At 43.3% G+C, this 16,485-nt stretch overlaps 1 protein-coding gene across 8 annotated transcripts in view; it reads left to right on the top strand.

Moving 5' to 3' along the window:
* The window catches only part of NDEL1 (nudE neurodevelopment protein 1 like 1), a 58,663-nt gene extending 43,168 nt beyond the window's left edge, over positions 1–15,495 (top strand). For 6 of the 8 annotated variants that reach the window (XM_055576570.1, XM_055576574.1, XM_055576572.1 and 3 more), the window contains 3 exons: positions 1,368–1,459; positions 7,377–7,528; positions 14,262–15,495. In XM_055576570.1, the coding sequence (XP_055432545.1) occupies positions 1,368–1,459; positions 7,377–7,528; positions 14,262–14,355 (338 nt within the window). In that variant the 3' untranslated portion in view covers positions 14,356–15,495. Of the gene's footprint in view, positions 1–1,367; positions 1,460–7,376; positions 7,529–7,813; positions 10,917–10,939; positions 10,975–14,261 lie in introns of those variants that run through there. The other 2 variants (XM_055576576.1, XM_055576577.1) reach the window with 2 other exon arrangements.
* The last annotated feature ends 990 nt before the right edge of the window (positions 15,496–16,485 follow it).

The following is a 16,485-nucleotide window of genomic DNA, read 5'->3' as shown; positions in this document are numbered from 1 at the left end:
GACCTGCCTCTTGAGAAATCTGTATGCAGGTCAGGAAGCAACAGTTAGAACTGGACATGGAACAACAGACTGGTTCAAAATAGGAAAAGAGTACGTCAAGGCTATATATTGTCACCCTGCTTATTTAACTTATATGCAGAGTACATCATGAGAAACCTGGACTGGAAGAAGCACAAGCTAGAATCAAGATTGCCGGGAGAAATATCAATAACCTCAGATATGCAGATGACACCACCCTTATGGCAGAAAGTGAAGAGGAACTCAAAAGCCTCTTGATGAAAGTGAAAGTGGAGAGTGAAAAAGTTGGCTTAAAGCTCAACATTCAGAAAATGAAGATCATGACATCCAGTCCCATCACTTCATGGGAAATAGATGGGGAAACAGTGGAAACAGTGTCAGACTTTATTTTTTGGGGCTCCAAAATCACTGCAGATGGTGACTGCAGCCATGAAATTAAAAGACGCTTACTCCTTGGAAGGAAAGTTATGACCAACCTAGATAGCATATTCAAAAGCAGAGACATTACTTTGCCAACAAAGGTCCGTCTAGTCAAGGCTATGGTTTTTCCAGTGGTCATGTATGGATGTGAGAGTTGGACTGTGAAGAAGGCTGAGTGCCGAAGGATTGATGCTTTTGAACTGTGGTGTTGGAGAAGACTCTTGAGGGTCCCTTGGACTGCAAGGAGATCCAACCAGTCCATTCTGAAGGAGATCAGCCCTGGGATTTCTTTGGAAGGAATGATGCTGAAGCTGAAACTCCAGTACTTTGGCCACCTCATGCGAAGAGTTGACTCACTGGAAAAGACTCTGATGCTGGGAGGGATTGGGGGCAGGAGGAGAAGGGGACGACAGAGGATGAGATGGCTGGATGGCATCACTGACTCGATGGATGTGAGTCTGAGTGAACTCCGGGAGTTGGTGATGGACAGGGAGGCCTGGCGTGCTGCGATTCATGGGGTCGCAAAGAGTCGGACACGACTGATTGTCTGATCTGATCGGACCATATGGACTGCTAATATTGACACAACCTAGAGAGCACTTTAGTAGGATATTAAGGTGAAAACTTGGGCATGTCCTCTGACTCAGCAGTTCTATTTTTAAGAACCTTTTCTCTAGAAATACTTGTCTAGATATTTTAAGGTTATTTGTCCATTTAGCATTGTTTATAATAATGAAAAATTGGATATAACCTAAATATCCTTTGGAAAATGGTTAAACGTATTTGTGATATTTCCACTTTATACTATGTCCACAGTTTAGAATATTATACTGATTTTTCATTGAGTGTATACTGCTTTGTAAACGGAAACAAAACCCAAATGTAAAGGAAGTTGCCAGAGTAATCACTCGCCTTTTACCTTTCTCTAGCTATACCAAATGGTTTTGGTACCAGTCCACTGACTCCTTCAGCTAGGATATCGGCACTGAACATCGTGGGGGATCTCTTACGGAAAGTAGGGGTAAGCATTTCATTATTTATCACTAGGTGTTTCAGCTGCCAAGGTACTGAATTGTTTCTTACCTTGAAGTGAGGGTGAGGTAAAGGCTGTAATTAAGCTTAGAAGCAAGAGCATCCATTGACCACCTGAGACTAGTTCAGATAACACCTCTGGGCTCAGCCTGTCAAGTGCCTCTGCAGGAGGTCGCTGTACTGAACTCCCAAGTCCCTGCTGGGCCTTTGTCATGCTCCCTCTGGGTGTCTCTAAAGCATTGACTCCTCCCACATTCTCTGAAGGCCTGCTGTGTGTCTTATCCCTCCCTCTGTTCTGTGCTTTGCCTGCTGTCCTCCTGGTTATCGCCTGGGTTTCTCTTCAGAGGACTCTTGCATTGGCTCATGGCATGACTTTTCTGCTCTTGGTCACCACCTTACTGCTGCCTGGCCATCTCCACTCCAGTGTCATCTCCTTGGCTCTAACCTTGGATTCCAGAACATTTCAGCTTTTGGAATATTAAACCTGGTTTTCTACTTAGTTTTTTACATTGTATAATATCTACTCTTTGACCTTACTGAGAGTAGTAGTTTGTTGTGATTTTTTTTTTTTTTTTTAAAGTCATCTCTTGCTTTCACTTGGTTCCTACTTATCTATGATCCATAGGTTACTTTCTCAGTCACTCTGGACTCCTGGTCTCTTTGGTCATAGGGGAGACCTGCAGGTTGGATTAGTCAAGCAACTGGACTTCTTTCTTGCATCAAGATCATTGGAAACATTTATGTAACCTGGTAGATTTTTAAGCCACTATAAACTTAGAATTTCTAGTATTAGTTTCCTGGTTCCCTCAGTGACTTATTTCTGTGATCCATAATCTACCCCTGAAACTTCCGATTCTCCACTGCCCTTTCACTTATTTGTGTGTGTGTGTGTGTGACTCTGAAGAAAGCAGAAATTATATTCTACTTTATATAAAGAAGTAACGGGAGGCCAAGATATGAGATCCTATGTTTACCGTTTCTGGCTCATAAAATTATTTTCTGACCATCAATAACTGCATTTTAAAGTTGCTGTAACAAGTCGTGCACACATCATTCATGCAGCACATAGAATAATCTTCCTTCACTCCTACCATAATCTTTTTTTTAAACCTATTTGTTGTAAAAACTGTGTTGTAGTAGTTTAACCTATTTGTTATAACCTGTAATTTGAAATAATATACTTGCTTTTCAGTGTCTTATCAACTTTAAGAAAAAAGATAACTTTACTTCTCCTAATTTTTAAATTTTTCTTGGTTATTTTTGTAACTTTATTTAAATAAAGTCTGTCCGTTCTTGAACTCTCCATTAGTAGTGCTGAGAATTAGTCAGCAGCACCTACAGTATTATGCCCACCTGTGTGTTATTTCCTGCAGAATCATAGAGGAGAAGCTAGGCTCTAGGGCTATTTTACTTATAGTACTCAACAGATGCTTCAGGCATTTTATTCTTTACCTGTTATTTTACTCAGAAGCATATTATTAATAGATTTTTTTTTTCCTGTGTGTGTGTCATAGCTGACATGTATGCCTTTTTAACATTTTTAAAAATTGGCCATCTTTTTATTATTTTCACTGCAAAACAGTTTTTACCAAATCACAATAAAAAGAAAAAAGCTCTTGAAATCCTGTCATTTCAACAGATTAAGCCATTTTCATTTTTAAAAATTGCACTCAGCCTTTGTATGCATATATAACTTGTGTATCAGTGGATATTTTTGTTCATGGTTCTTAGCATTTCTGATTACTTTTTTTTTTTCACTGTGGAGAGAAGAAACATACACTTTCTTTGCTGTATGTTGTATCTTCCAGCTTCTTCTTCACAGCGTTTGCTGAGTGCCCTGATGTGCTTCTAGGGTGGCAGCGTGCTGTCATCCTCGAATTTCTCTTCATTATACTCGTAGGTTAGTTCTGCCTACTTATTCCTGGACCTCTGTTGCCATCTTTCTTTTGTTCCCTGTTTTGCTTTAGTACCTCAAGTAATTTATTCATAAATGGTGCATGAAAGTTGAACTCGGAGTCCTTGCATTGTTTACCCATTCAGCAGACAGTTTGTCTTTTAAGGTGTCATTAGAATTTCTGCCATTCTCCACCAGCCCCTGCATACTTTTATGAATGTTTCATCCCCTACTTCTTTGTCCTGTTTTGCCACTGACTTCACTTGGAAGCCCCGTCCCCCTCTGACATCCTCTTCCACTGAGAAATCAAGGCTGTCTATTTACGCTTTGTTTTCTTCACTTTTCTTCTTTTAGTACTCTCCTCTTATTACTCTGTTCTTCCTTTGTGTCTCAGTGGTGAAAGTATCACATTCCTGCTCACGGCTAATTTTGTCCCTCTGTGCTTTGCATCTCATTGCCTTGTCATCTTTATATCTCCTGTATTTTCAAACTTTTCCTGTATATTTTAATATTTATATGCAGTGTTTATGTATACCATATTATGTAATATAAATATATATATCAGTTCAGTTCAGTTGCTCAGTGGTGTCCGACTCTTTGTGAGCCCATGGACTGCAGCACGCTAGGCCTCCCTGTCCATCACCAACTCCCGGAGCTTGCTCAAACTCATGTCCATCGAGTCGGTGATGCCATCCAGCCATCTCATCCTCTGCTGTCCTCTTCTCTTGCCTTCAGTCTTTCCCAGCGTTGGGGCCTTTTCCAGCGAGTCAGTTCTTCGCATCAGGTGACCAAAATATTGGCGCTTCAGCTGTCATTGTTTCCACTGTTTCCCCATCTATTTGCCATGAAGTGATGGCCCCAGATGCTATGATCTTATTTTTTCAAATGTTGAGTTTTAAGCCAGCTTTTTCACTCTCCTCTTTCACTTTCATCAAGAGGCTCTTTAGTTCCTCTTTGCTTTCTGCCATAAGGGTGTTGTCATCTGGGTATCTGAGGTTATTGATACTTCTCCCGACAATGTTGATTCCAGCTTGTGCTTCATCCTGCCTGGCATTTCACATGATGTACACTGCATATAAGCTAAATAAGCTGGATGACAATATACAGCCTTGATGTAGTTCTTTCCCAATTTGGAACCAGTCTGTTGTTCCATGCCTGGTTTTAACTGTTACTTCTTGACCTGCATATAGATTTCTCAGGAGGTAGGTAAGGTGATCTGGTACTCCCATCTCTTTAAGAATTCTTCACAGGAGGCTTTGGTGTAGTCAATAAAGCAGAAGTAGATGTTTTTCTGGAACTCTCTTGCTTTTTCTGTGATCCAGCGGATGTTGGCAATTTGATTTCTGTTTCCTCTGTGTAATGTGTAATATGTGCTGGATGAAGCACAAGCTGGAATCAAAATTGCTGGGAGAAATATCAATAACCTCAGATACGCAGAAAGTGAAGAAGAACTAAAGAGCCTCTTAATGAAAGTGAAAGAGGAGCGTGAAAAAGCTGGCTGGAAACAGTGGCTGACTTTATTTTTTCGGGCTCCAAAATCACTGCAGATGGTGACTGCAGCCATGAAATTAAAAGACGCTTACTCCTTGGAAGGAAAGTTATGACCAACCTAGACAGCATAGTAAAAAGCAGAGACATTACTTTGTCAACAAAGGTCTGTCTAGTCAAGGCTATGGTTTTTCCAGTAGTCATGTATGGATGTGAGAGTTGGACTATAAAGAAAGCTGAGCACAGAAGAATTGATGCTTCTGAATATCAATTGTGTTGATGTTGGTGTTGGAGAAGACTCTCAAGAGTCCCTTGGACTGCAAGGAGATCCAACCAGTCCATCCTAAAGGAAATCAATCCTGAATATTCATTGGAAGGACTGATGCTGAGTCTGAAGCTCCAATACTTTGGCCACCTAATGCGAAGAACTGACTCACTGGAAAAGACCCTGATGCTGGGAAAGATTGAAGGAGGGAGAATGGGACGACAGAGGATGAGATGGTTGGATGGCATCACTGACTCAATGGACATGAGTTGGAGTAAACTCCGGGAGTTGGTGATGGACAGGGAGGCCTGGCGTGCTGCGGTTCATGGGGTCGCAAAGAGTGGGACACGACTGAGTGACTGAAGTGAACTGAACTGAATGTGTGATATATAAATGTTAGATATACATACTTTATATCTAATGTTTATATATCTAACATTTATATATTACACATTATACAATTTTTTAACCTTAAAAGCAAAAATAAAAGCAGTTATTCTTTCCTTCTCTCCTGTGTCTCTTTTTAACTTTCAGTTTGTCTCTTTCCTTCCCAGCCAAGCTTTTGAAAGCTCGTTTCCATGTATTTATTGTTAGTATTTGTGACGGCATACTTGCTCCCCAGCTAGCCTCGTCTGGGCTCTTGTTTCCTGCTCACTCCACTCAAATTGCTCATTGATGATCTCAGCGCTGTCAAATCCATTGGATGCTGCTCTGTCCTCATTCTACTTGAAACGTTCAATACTGACTTTTTTTTTTGAAATGCCTACTTTCCTCTGCTCTTCTGATGATGTGTCATGTCTGCCTCGCATCTTCCTGCCCATTCCTCTTTGTCATCTTGTTGCCCTTTCATCTGCCTGCCCTTTCAGTATTGACTTTACTCAGAGTAGTTCTGACCTTAATTTTCTGATTATCTCCTTCACAGCCATGATTTCATCTCCTACTTGGTGTGGATATTGTTTTAAATCTGATTTCTAGGCTATTGTTTTTGAGTGCCAGGCCCAGAACTTGTATTAGGTTGTCTCACTGATGCCTCAGATACAACTTGTACCTATTATATGATAGATCCTCATCTAATATCTGAATGAATGTTTTGAATATAGGAAATTAATGGCTCTCAATTTTTACTGTGTATGTATCTGTATAATAAGATGTGGAAAAAATGCTTATTTAGAGCTTATCCAACCTCTTTTCCTTCTTTTGGTATTTTACTGAGTCATGGTGCTGTTGTTTTAGGAAAGGAGAAGAGAAGGAAGTTTCAGTCTGTTTTTGTCGCTGTTTCTTAATAGCTCTTACTGAAATTATGGGAGGAGGGTTCTCAGGGTGAAGTATGTTAGCTGTGGATTTAATTTACCAGTGCATTCCAAATCCCTTAGTGTCAAGGATAATAGGATTGGAGTGGTTTTTTTTTTTTTTTTTTTTTTTGAGTGTTCTTTGCCCTTTTTTCCCCTCATGGATTATAATCCCCTTCCTTCTCTCTCTCTCTTTTTTTGCAAGGAGAGGGGTTTGATTTGGCAAAGTGTTTGTGGGAAGGGGGAGTTGGTGATACTTGTGTGTGATGGAAATTGATGAAAAACTTCTCTTCGTGTCATCTGTTGGTTTGTAGAGGCTGGCACTGGCCAGGTGTTGTGGTGACAGGTGCTAAGCAGGCACTCAGTTTAGAGGTAAATGCTAAAGGGCTGGTGTCACTTTCAAATGAATTATTTAATTATAAGCAGAGGGTATAGACGTTTTACAGTGTGCTCTCAGAAGCAGAATAGAATTTAACTTCACACGAGGTGTTGTAAATGCTCTTATCCATTCTGATACACTAGAAACTAACGTGAAGCCCTAAAGAAAGAATTAGCCACTTTAAAAAGTCCTCAATTGATGTTTTTGCGTTTTTTGTAATGTTTGCTTCCAAAACATATGCACACACCCAACCAGCCAACTAACAGTCCATAGGTCAGAGGGAAAACAGTGGATTAGGGCCAAGGGACCTGGGATCCATCTCTATCTACTGTGCCACGTTTCTCTTAGTTGTAAGGTGAGAATTATATCTGTATCCCTCAATAATACCAAGGGATAAATATTCTGAGTTCATTAGAAAGGGAGCCAGCGTGAATATCCCCTCTTCCTACTAGAAATTGATAATGGCTTAAATAGCCATCATTACCAACTGAGATAATAAAGTTTGAGTCTTGAAATAGAAATGGTTTGAAATGCAGATTTTTATGTGCAGCTACTATTTTGACAACCTAATCATTCCTTCTTCCTTTTTAGGCTTTAGAATCCAAATTAGCAGCTTGCAGGAATTTTGCAAAGGACCAGGCATCACGAAAATCCTATATTTCAGGGAATGTTAACTGTGGGGTGATGAATAGCAATGGCACGAAGTTCTCTCGATCAGGGCACACGTCTTTCTTTGACAAAGGGTAAGTTTTGGAAATTCTACATGTTAATTTTTGGGTTAATAAAGTTACATATTATTTAAGTGAGTTTATTGAACTTCGAAAAGATAAACTCAGTTTGATGAATCTACCTGAATGAAGTGTTATCATTCAGATCTTAGGGGATGTGAAGTCTGTTATGTCTTCTAGTCCCCATGGAGTCTGTTGCCCTGGGAACCATGACTCTGAAGCTTCTGTCCTGGGAAGCAGACTCGTGAAAGGCAGCCAGGGATTAAAGATGAATGTGATATGGTCCTTGTGTTTTCTCAGGGTGCTTGCAGGATGGTAGACTATCTTGGCAAATATTTGCTAAGAGTAGAAGAGACCATGGTGATCACGTTAGTGTGAACTCGTCAACAAACCTTCTGTCTGAAGATTTTAGAAAAAATATAAGACCACTGGATCAAGTACAGTTTAGGACATAAAAAGTTGTGTAGGATGTGAAGATATTTTGGGGGGAATTGAGAATTAAAAAATTGTCATAAGATTAAAGCAGCAATACATTATTAATACAAAAAAATTTTTGGTGCAGAAAATATATAAAGTAAAAATACGTGTCATCTGTTTTCACACTATTTTTGCATCTGTACAGTTACTCATGTATTCATCTATACAGTTAAGCACGTAAAATCATCTTATGCATCTGCTCTGCTTTTAAAAACTTATGAGATACCTTAAATACTGCTTGCAACATGCCTATGGTGACTGATACTGCCAGTAGCTTTCCGTGGCAGTACATATTGTTCTGCTTCAATTAAAGGGAAAAAAAAAAAAAAACACAAAACGCTGCATGGTTATATTGTTGTATGGGTGTGCCTTGGTCTAGGTAACTGGTTAGAGCCTGTGGTCTGGAATGCTGACCTTGTGACTTAAGGTGGCTGGCAGTAGAATTAGCAGCTGAGGCACCAGTGGTCTGTGTCTCTGCTTTGAGTTAGAGGGGCCATAGGTTCTTGTTCTGTGAAAGCAATATAGAAATCTTCATAGTTACCTAAAGGAACTTATATTTTCTGCTTTCCTCAGTGACGGTGGTACATTTGTAGAGAACCTGATTTTTTTTTTTTAATTTATTTTATATTGGACTATGGCCGATTAACAATGTTGTGATGGTTTTAGGTGGACAGCAAAGGGACTGCACCATACATACACATATGTCCATTCTCCCCCAGTGGAGGACCTGATTTGATACGTAGTCCACTGTGTAAGGAGAAGGCAATGGCACCCCACTCCAGTACTCTTGCCTAGAAAATCCCATGGATGGAGGAGCTGCAGTCCATGGGGTCGCTAAGAGTTGGACACGACTGAGCTACTTCACTTTCACTTTTTACTTTCATGCATTGGAGAAGGAAATGGCAACCCACTCCAGTGTTCTTGCCTGGAGAATCCCAGGGATGGGGGAGCCTGGTGGGCTGCTGTCTATGGGGTCGCACAGAGTCGGACACGACTGAAGTGACTTAGCAGCAGCAACAACAGCAGCAGCCACTCTGTAAAGCTTTTTGTTGTTCGTCCTTGTGGAGTGGAGTATTCTGGTTTCTCTCTCTCCCTCAAGAATTCTACCTCAAAGTACGTGTATTTCATTAGGGAACATATTCTCAAATAATATATAAATCAGGGCTTTCTTTATACACATTTCATTAAAAGCCCATTCTAAAATATCAACATATAAATCAGAATTTTATTCTAACCATTGGGGCTCCCCAGTGGTGGTAGGAATAAAATTAATATTCCTTAGGTTTAGGAGTTTCAGGCAACCTTGGGGAGTGCCATTTTTCTACTATAATGGTACTTGTGAAATAAAAAGGTAGATATATTTACATTAGAGGTGGCGTTTCCCCAGAACAATACAGGGAAAGTTTAAGGAAGTATTCATGAGTGTTGGAAATAGTGCCTAATGATTTTTCCTGGAGCTTATGACTATTTCCAAACAGTAGTTATTTGTTTGTCTGGAATATTTCTTAATGGGCCGTGGGCCCCATGTGATGTGAGAACAGGCAAAACTGTAAATAGATTGGTCCGGCAGATGCCTTTGCAAAAAAATAGTTCTTAGAACAGTCATGACGAAGGAGGCATAATATCATCAGTTCAGGCTCACCATTCTGTCTTCTTACCAGGGCAGTGATTGCCCAGAGAGGAACCCAGTCTAGGCAGATGGCAGAGGACTCAGGGTCACCTGAAACCAGGAGGGGCCCTGGGCACTGTGACAGAGCCCCTGAAGATCCTAGGTGTAGGATAGGCTTTATGTCCTGAACTGAACCTGGAAATATGCTTCTTGATAGAAATAGTTACAGATGGTGTTTAGAATTGTGGAGGACCTGATTAAATAGTACAGATTTTTAATTTTACTCTATTAACAATAAATACTTTTTGTGGACTGGCCTTTTCTTAAGTGTTGAGTTTGTATGGTAAATAGATGGTATATGCACACTCAGATATGAACCTGTCATTGCTCGAGTTGTGTGTATCTAGTTGTTGTCTTCCTGAGGATAACTCTTGTGTGGATTTTGCAGTGTTCTTCCTTCTTGATCCTTTGCTTTGATTCTGGCTTCTTTCTGGCCTGCCTGGCTTTTTACCTCTGGCCTTCCTTTCTGCTGACCTAGCAACTAGATAAAAACCATGATGGCTTATACCTGCTGCAAAAGGAAGGGGTAAATATCCCCACTCCCAACTCCATTATTGCATCTGACTGGTTGAAAGAAAAAGTGCCAGTTCTGGTAGAAACGTAGCTTGTAGTTTCAGCATGAGAAGAAGCTTTTCATTGGAGAAAAAGCCTTTGGCTCCAGAAGTTGCCTGGCATGCCTCTCACACCTAAGGAGTCTGTCTGTGGCACTGTTAACTGTAGTTTTCCTGACGCTCCTAGGAGCCCACAGAACCGTTGTTTGGGAGAGTTGGTTTGCATGCGTGTGCAAGTATGTGAGTGTACGTGTATGCACTGTACCCTCCTGCCTCCCACAGAATCCTCAGATGGGGTGAGTCTTGACCACATAAACATAAAGCCTTCTTGTTATATATTGCTTTATGGGTTCTGAAAATATTGTGTAAGTTCTGGTTAGTGGAGGGCTTCTTGGAGTCAGGATTTTATCTAGTCTGTGTTCATGTCACCAGTTCCTAAAATGTGGGTCGCCAGGCCTGTTTCTCCCTGTTGCTCTGCTTCCTCCAACCTGTACCAGTTGTTCACATCACTCATCCATAAAGACACTAGTTCACAGGTAGCACAGCTACTTGAGTTTCCCCCAAAATGTTCTTTTTCCTCCATAGCTTTTATTTAGTTTCTTATGCCCTAATTTTGTAAGCCAGCGTGATTTCTTTCAGGCTGTGTGTAGGTGAGTGTAGGCTAATTTTAGGGCATAGTGTGAAAATAGTATTGTATTACTGTTTAATGTTTTTTCCTTTTTTTATTAGGCAAGAAAAAGTCATATTTCCCACGTTGTTCATGGGTAACTGAATTTGTTTGCTGTGCTCTTTTATTCTTAATCATGGTGTGTGGTGGTAGACGCATTCACATTAACAAACCGGGTTTACTAACTGCATGGGGCTGACTCTACTTTAACCAGCTTCCAGCCCATGAGTGAACTTTCAAGTTTTTGTTTGGTTTGACTGTGTACATTATTATTAGTTCAGCTGTGCAAACAAAAACAAGCAAATGGTAGTGGTCCTGGGGCGGTTGTGAATGGGCTGATGTACTCCTGTACAGGGTGCTGTAGAGAGGACGCCAGCAGTCTGGGGTGGGGGTCAGGGTCACTGCCAGGCTCTGGGACCACATTTGACTGCCTCCATGGGCCTGGGGTGCTTCCTGTTACCCCGTGTCTTCTGTTTTCTCAGCACTGGTGATAGTGGATTCTTGCTGTGTGGGGCCTCTCCTCTGCTCATGCTTGTGTTCCCCAGGAAAGTGGAGTGGTAGCTGGGGACATGTGTGTAAAATCTACCTTCCTTTTGAGGAACGTATGTTTCAGTCTGCAGAGCCTGGGCTGAGGACTGGAGCTGTGCTGGGCTTCCATTTCTCCTTCTAACTGGATGGACGGGTCTGGAGTTGGCCTGTCTGCTCTCCTGAACTAGCTGTAGCGCCTCTGTTCCTTTTCTCTCCTGCCCTCTCAGGTGAACTGTCCTTACTCTGGCCAATTTAGTCCCCAGGCTTTATCTATATTGTGTTAATTTTATTGTCCTTCTGACCAGCTTCTAAACCCTTCTTTTAGTTCTTCTGTTGCCATTTACAACTGACCTTCATTCCTTGTCTTAGCTGGGTTTTCTATTTTTCAGACTCTTAAACTAGATTTTCATGGTAAGATCATGAAATTTCATAGCTTCTGGAACCCTTTTTACATAGATGATTCCCAGATCTGTATCTCCATCCTTGCCCATTCTTTCTCTCTTTGGTCCGGTATTGTCCACTGGGACATTTCCCTTCGGCTTTTTTGCTGCTCCCTGAGACCACATGTGGTGAGTATGGAGGTGTTTCTTCTCTCAGAAACCTTTCCTCATTGCACACTTTGCAGTTCCCTCAAGGGACTTCACCAGACTGAGAATTCTCCCTCTGGGTTCAGCTTCCTTCTGGTCTTTTAGTAATTTCCTGACTCAGAGAGGTCCTAGGGAGGACCCTGCTGGATTGTTGTTCTCTCTTCCACCCAACTTTCAAAGTCAGAATTCCCATTTCCAGCCACACAAGGAAGCTACTTAACTTAGTTTCTTGGTTTCTTTTCATATTTTGGATTGCACTGTGTATTTTTCCTATTAGAGCTGACCTGTATTGGGAGCACCAAGTTGATTGCGCATGGAGCTTCTCGGACGTCCTTGGGTGGGAGGAGGCTGGGAAAGGATGTTGGCCTGGGTATGCGGAGGCAGATTGTGGGCCCAGGTCCCCAGTGATAGGCTCACGGGGTGAGCTTGGTGAACAGTGGACCTTCTGTTTTTATTTCCTTGGCAATATAACAGTGGAGATGAACTTGACATTCCTTAAAGGTCCATTGCGCTTGAAAATGCAGAAAGCTCAGTTCTAAACCTACGTGTGGAGCCATCCTCAAATTTGCTGCTTTTGCCCACCCTGTGGAACAGGGGTCAGGTTCCTCTCGGTACCCAGCAGTGCTTCCTTCTGCCAAGTTTTGGGGGCTGTCTCTAGCCATGCCTGCTGCCGTTCTCTGACAGGCTGGGAATCTGATGGTCAGTGTTCAGGGCTGAAGCTCTTTGTGAGGCTGCCTAGTTCTCCCTGAGGCTCTAGAAGAGGCAGGCATTGGGGCTCGGGGTCCAGGCAGACAAATGGCTGCTTCTGCGAGCACAACAATGGCATATAGAGTCTCTGTCCCCAGAAAAGAGGGACAGGCACTTACTCTTGAGAGGATGGAGAGGGATGATTTCAAGATTTCAAATGTGATGAAGCTCAAAGATCAGACCTCCCCAGCCCAAAGAGAAGAGAAAATTCTGAGTGTGCATCTCTGAGGTGGGGAGAGAACCCTTGTCAGAGCCCCTCCCATTGCTCTTGGCCTGTGTGGGAGGCTTGATTTCCAACTCGAAATCTACACTCAGGTTAGTTCTTTCAGATGTGAACTGTTTCTTCAGAGTAGTCAAGGGTCATTAGTCCAGTCTCTTTGCATGCCTGTTTCTCCATGAGATTACCCTCACCTCTGCAGTGTATGAAACCGTCATCTTGGTGGTGAATGTGTGTCTGTGTTTTGTTTTGTTTAAGAGAATCTCTGTCCGTGAGTCTATATATTCAACTCCCTGGGCCCCTCAGATGAGTAGGCCAGTGCGGACAGTGGTGGGCACGTGTGGGGCAGTCGGCCCCTTGCAGTTGGCTGCATCTCCCAGGCTGTGAATGAGACCCATTTCCCTAGGAAGTTTTTCAGTATGGAAGGGCTGCAGTGGCTTCCTGGGAGGGGTTCCAGGCCTTGCACTCACTCCCTCACGCCTTCCTGCGGCTGCACTGCCAGGTGGCTGGGGCGGGGCAGGGTCTTGGCTGTGGGCACTTGTGTGGGTGGGGCTGGTGTCTCCTGAGCCTGCAGAGAAGCCTCCCCATCTGGCTTGCTTGCTGAACCATCTAAAAAAGTTATTTTTCTCCCCCTTATTTGAGATATTCATGTACATAGGAGATTTGGAAAACAAAAAAAGTACAAAGTAGTAGATAAAATTTATCCACAACTCAGAGGGAAGAAAAGTAACTACTGTTAAATTTTCCTTTTATGATATATGTGAGTGTGTGTGTATGAGTGCCCGCATCCTCACACATTCTAGATTTAGCTCTGTGGATAGCAATGTCTAGCTATATAAGGGGTTATAGCCCAGAACGTATGCTGTTAATTTTTTTCTTCATATTGTTGAGCATATCCAGTTTGGTAACCTCCTGCTTTTTCCACCTAGCATTAATTGCATTTGGAATATTTTCCATGCTGTTAAGAACTCTGAAATGTATTTTTAAAGGCCGTGCAATATTTCACTGGTTGTACCCTTCTTAGCTGGTTCCCTACTGGTAGACATTTAACCTGCTCTGTTGGGAAGTGAGTCAGGGCTGCAGCCACCATGGCCAGCGTGATGAGGTTGCTGGGAAGAGAGTCATCCCATTGCTGTGGGACTGTGGGGTGCTCAATGCCGTGCTCTCCTTTGGGCCATCAGGATTCTCCTTGGGGCCAGGAAGAGGAATAGTTGTAGAGAGCAGATGAATTATGCTGTGTGTCGAGTGATTTTAAATGACACTCTCTTTCTCTTCTTCCCTTCTCCGCTCTGGTCACCCCCACAGGGCAGTAAACGGCTTTGACCCGGCTCCTCCTCCTCCTGGTCTGGGCTCCTCGCGCCCGTCGTCAGCACCGGGTATGCTGCCGCTCAGTGTGTGAGTGCCCGGCCTCCAGCTGGGGGCTCCTGCCCCCCCTCCAAGCACCAGGACACCCACGCCTCACCCCTCGGTGCCTGGGCCCAGCTCGTGCCCCTCCGCCCGCCTCCCCACGGCTGGCAGAGGGCAGGCTGCATGCAGTGGCGGCTGCTGGGCCCGGTCCGGCTCCAGGACTCTGCGCGATATCAATACTGGCTATTTTCTCTTCTCGCCGTAGTGCCGTTGGTTTCACATGATTGCACTTTTGTGGGTCACAAGGTGATACATGCGTGTATTACTCGGTCACTGGATGCAGAAGTACCCATTCATCACAGCATCTCCTAGCCCCGCCCTGCTGTACTGATAGGATTTAGTTGTGTTTAGGACATTGCAGATCTTCTAGAAGTTCTTCCCCAAATCAGGTCAACTTGTGGTCTCCTCCTGAGCTCCCAGCCAGGCGTCTCCAGTGCTGATGATCATGTGTTCCCCCCACCCCCCCAGGTTGGGCCTGTGGCTGGTGAAGAGTCAGGAAGGCCACTGAACTAGGGAGCATTTTCTGCACCTTCTGATTTTACTTTCTCAGTTATCATTCCATAGACTTGCCTCCCCGAGCAGCCACAAAGGCCCGTCTGAGATAGCAGGAGCTTTGGGGCCTGAGTGCTCTCAGGGCTGGGCCCTGCCGTCTCCTCCTCTACTGCCTCAGACTTGGGGGAGGGGGTGGCGGCCGCCCCCTTGGCAGCTCTCTGGTCCTTCAGTGAAATGACATCTTCAGAGCGCTTTTGTTTTGTCTCCGGAGGGCATGTCCTGTTGTGTCAGGAAGGGTTGCGTGGCCTGATTCCAGGGGCCGGCTGGCGCCAGCTCCGGGGGGCAGACTGACCATAAGTGGTCCTCCCTGTGCATCCTTTGATTACTCTCATGCTGCATTTACTGTTTACATTTGTTTTATTGTACATAGGTTTGTAAACATTATCGCCTAAGATATTTGTATATAACTTGGGCTTTGTAGCTTTTATTTATTCAGAACTCATATGGCATGTTAAAGACTTAACAATGGTGTCCTACTCCGGGCAGCTGTATAGGGTCATCATGTGGTTAAAAAAAATACTTCCCCTCGAAAAAATCTTTTAATGTGGAAACAATAAATTTCACAGAAAAAAAAAAAAAAGGATTGAGGTTGCTTTATTGGGTTTCTGCCATCCTGCGAGAGAACAGCTGGAGTGGCAAAGCCAGGTTCCAAGTTCGTTTCTGTTCTGACATGGGACACAGGATGGACAGCAGCCACAGAACCGGGCATAGAAAATTCTTGCAGCCTCATGATGTGTCTAATGTGCTGAGCAGATGTCTTCATGCTGATTTTTATCTTTTTTTTTTTTAATTGAAGTATGGCCCAATTTTACACAAATTGCAGATATACAGTATTGTGGTTCACAGTTTTTAAAAGTTATATTCCATTAATAGTTACAGTAGAATACAGGCTGTATTCCCTGTGTTGTACAATACGTCCTTGTGGCTAATTTATTCCTCAGGATGACTCTGGTTTCTGCTCTTAGCTGTGATTTCCGGGAGCAGCCTGAGAATGGCCCTGGCCCTGTGCAGACCTCTGGCAGGAAGGGCCTGGACTTTGAAGGAGACGACTTGCTAAGTCCTGGAGTGACTGCAGTGGGTCCAGGAGACTGGTCCTTTTGTTGGACTGCCTTTCACAAAACGTGCTGGTATTCTGGGATCAGAGGTTACTTGGGTCTGGGCTTCTCTCCTCATCCCTTGATAGAACTTGAGGAACAAGTAATACTCGGGGGGTCTGTACGACTGTGTTAGATTCTGAGCTCCGCTTATAACAAAGAGCATAAACAGAATCGTTTTTGTCATTTAAAAACTATATGTAAATGAAAACTAAGTGATTCCAGTTTCTAAGTGAATAAACATTGAGGTGTAGGATACATTAAAATATTTTTCTTCTGTCAGTTCACTGGCAGGAATAGCTCCTCTGAGTTCCTGGAGATTTTGTCATAAGCTGACCCACAAGAGATGCGTGCGCGCGTGTGTGTGTGGTGTGGTGTGGTGTGGTGTGTGTGTGTGTGTGTGTGTGTGTGTGTTCGTTCTGCCCAGCCCTGCTGGCTGAGTTCAGAACTCCAAGCCTCTCACCGACAGGCAGTCT

The sequence above is a fragment of the Bubalus kerabau genome, chromosome 4 (assembly GCF_029407905.1).
Source record: "Bubalus kerabau isolate K-KA32 ecotype Philippines breed swamp buffalo chromosome 4, PCC_UOA_SB_1v2, whole genome shotgun sequence".
Lineage (NCBI taxonomy): Eukaryota > Metazoa > Chordata > Mammalia > Artiodactyla > Bovidae > Bubalus > Bubalus kerabau.
The sequence above is the reverse complement of the archived record's forward strand: the minus strand, read 5'-3'. Positions and strand labels throughout refer to the sequence as shown.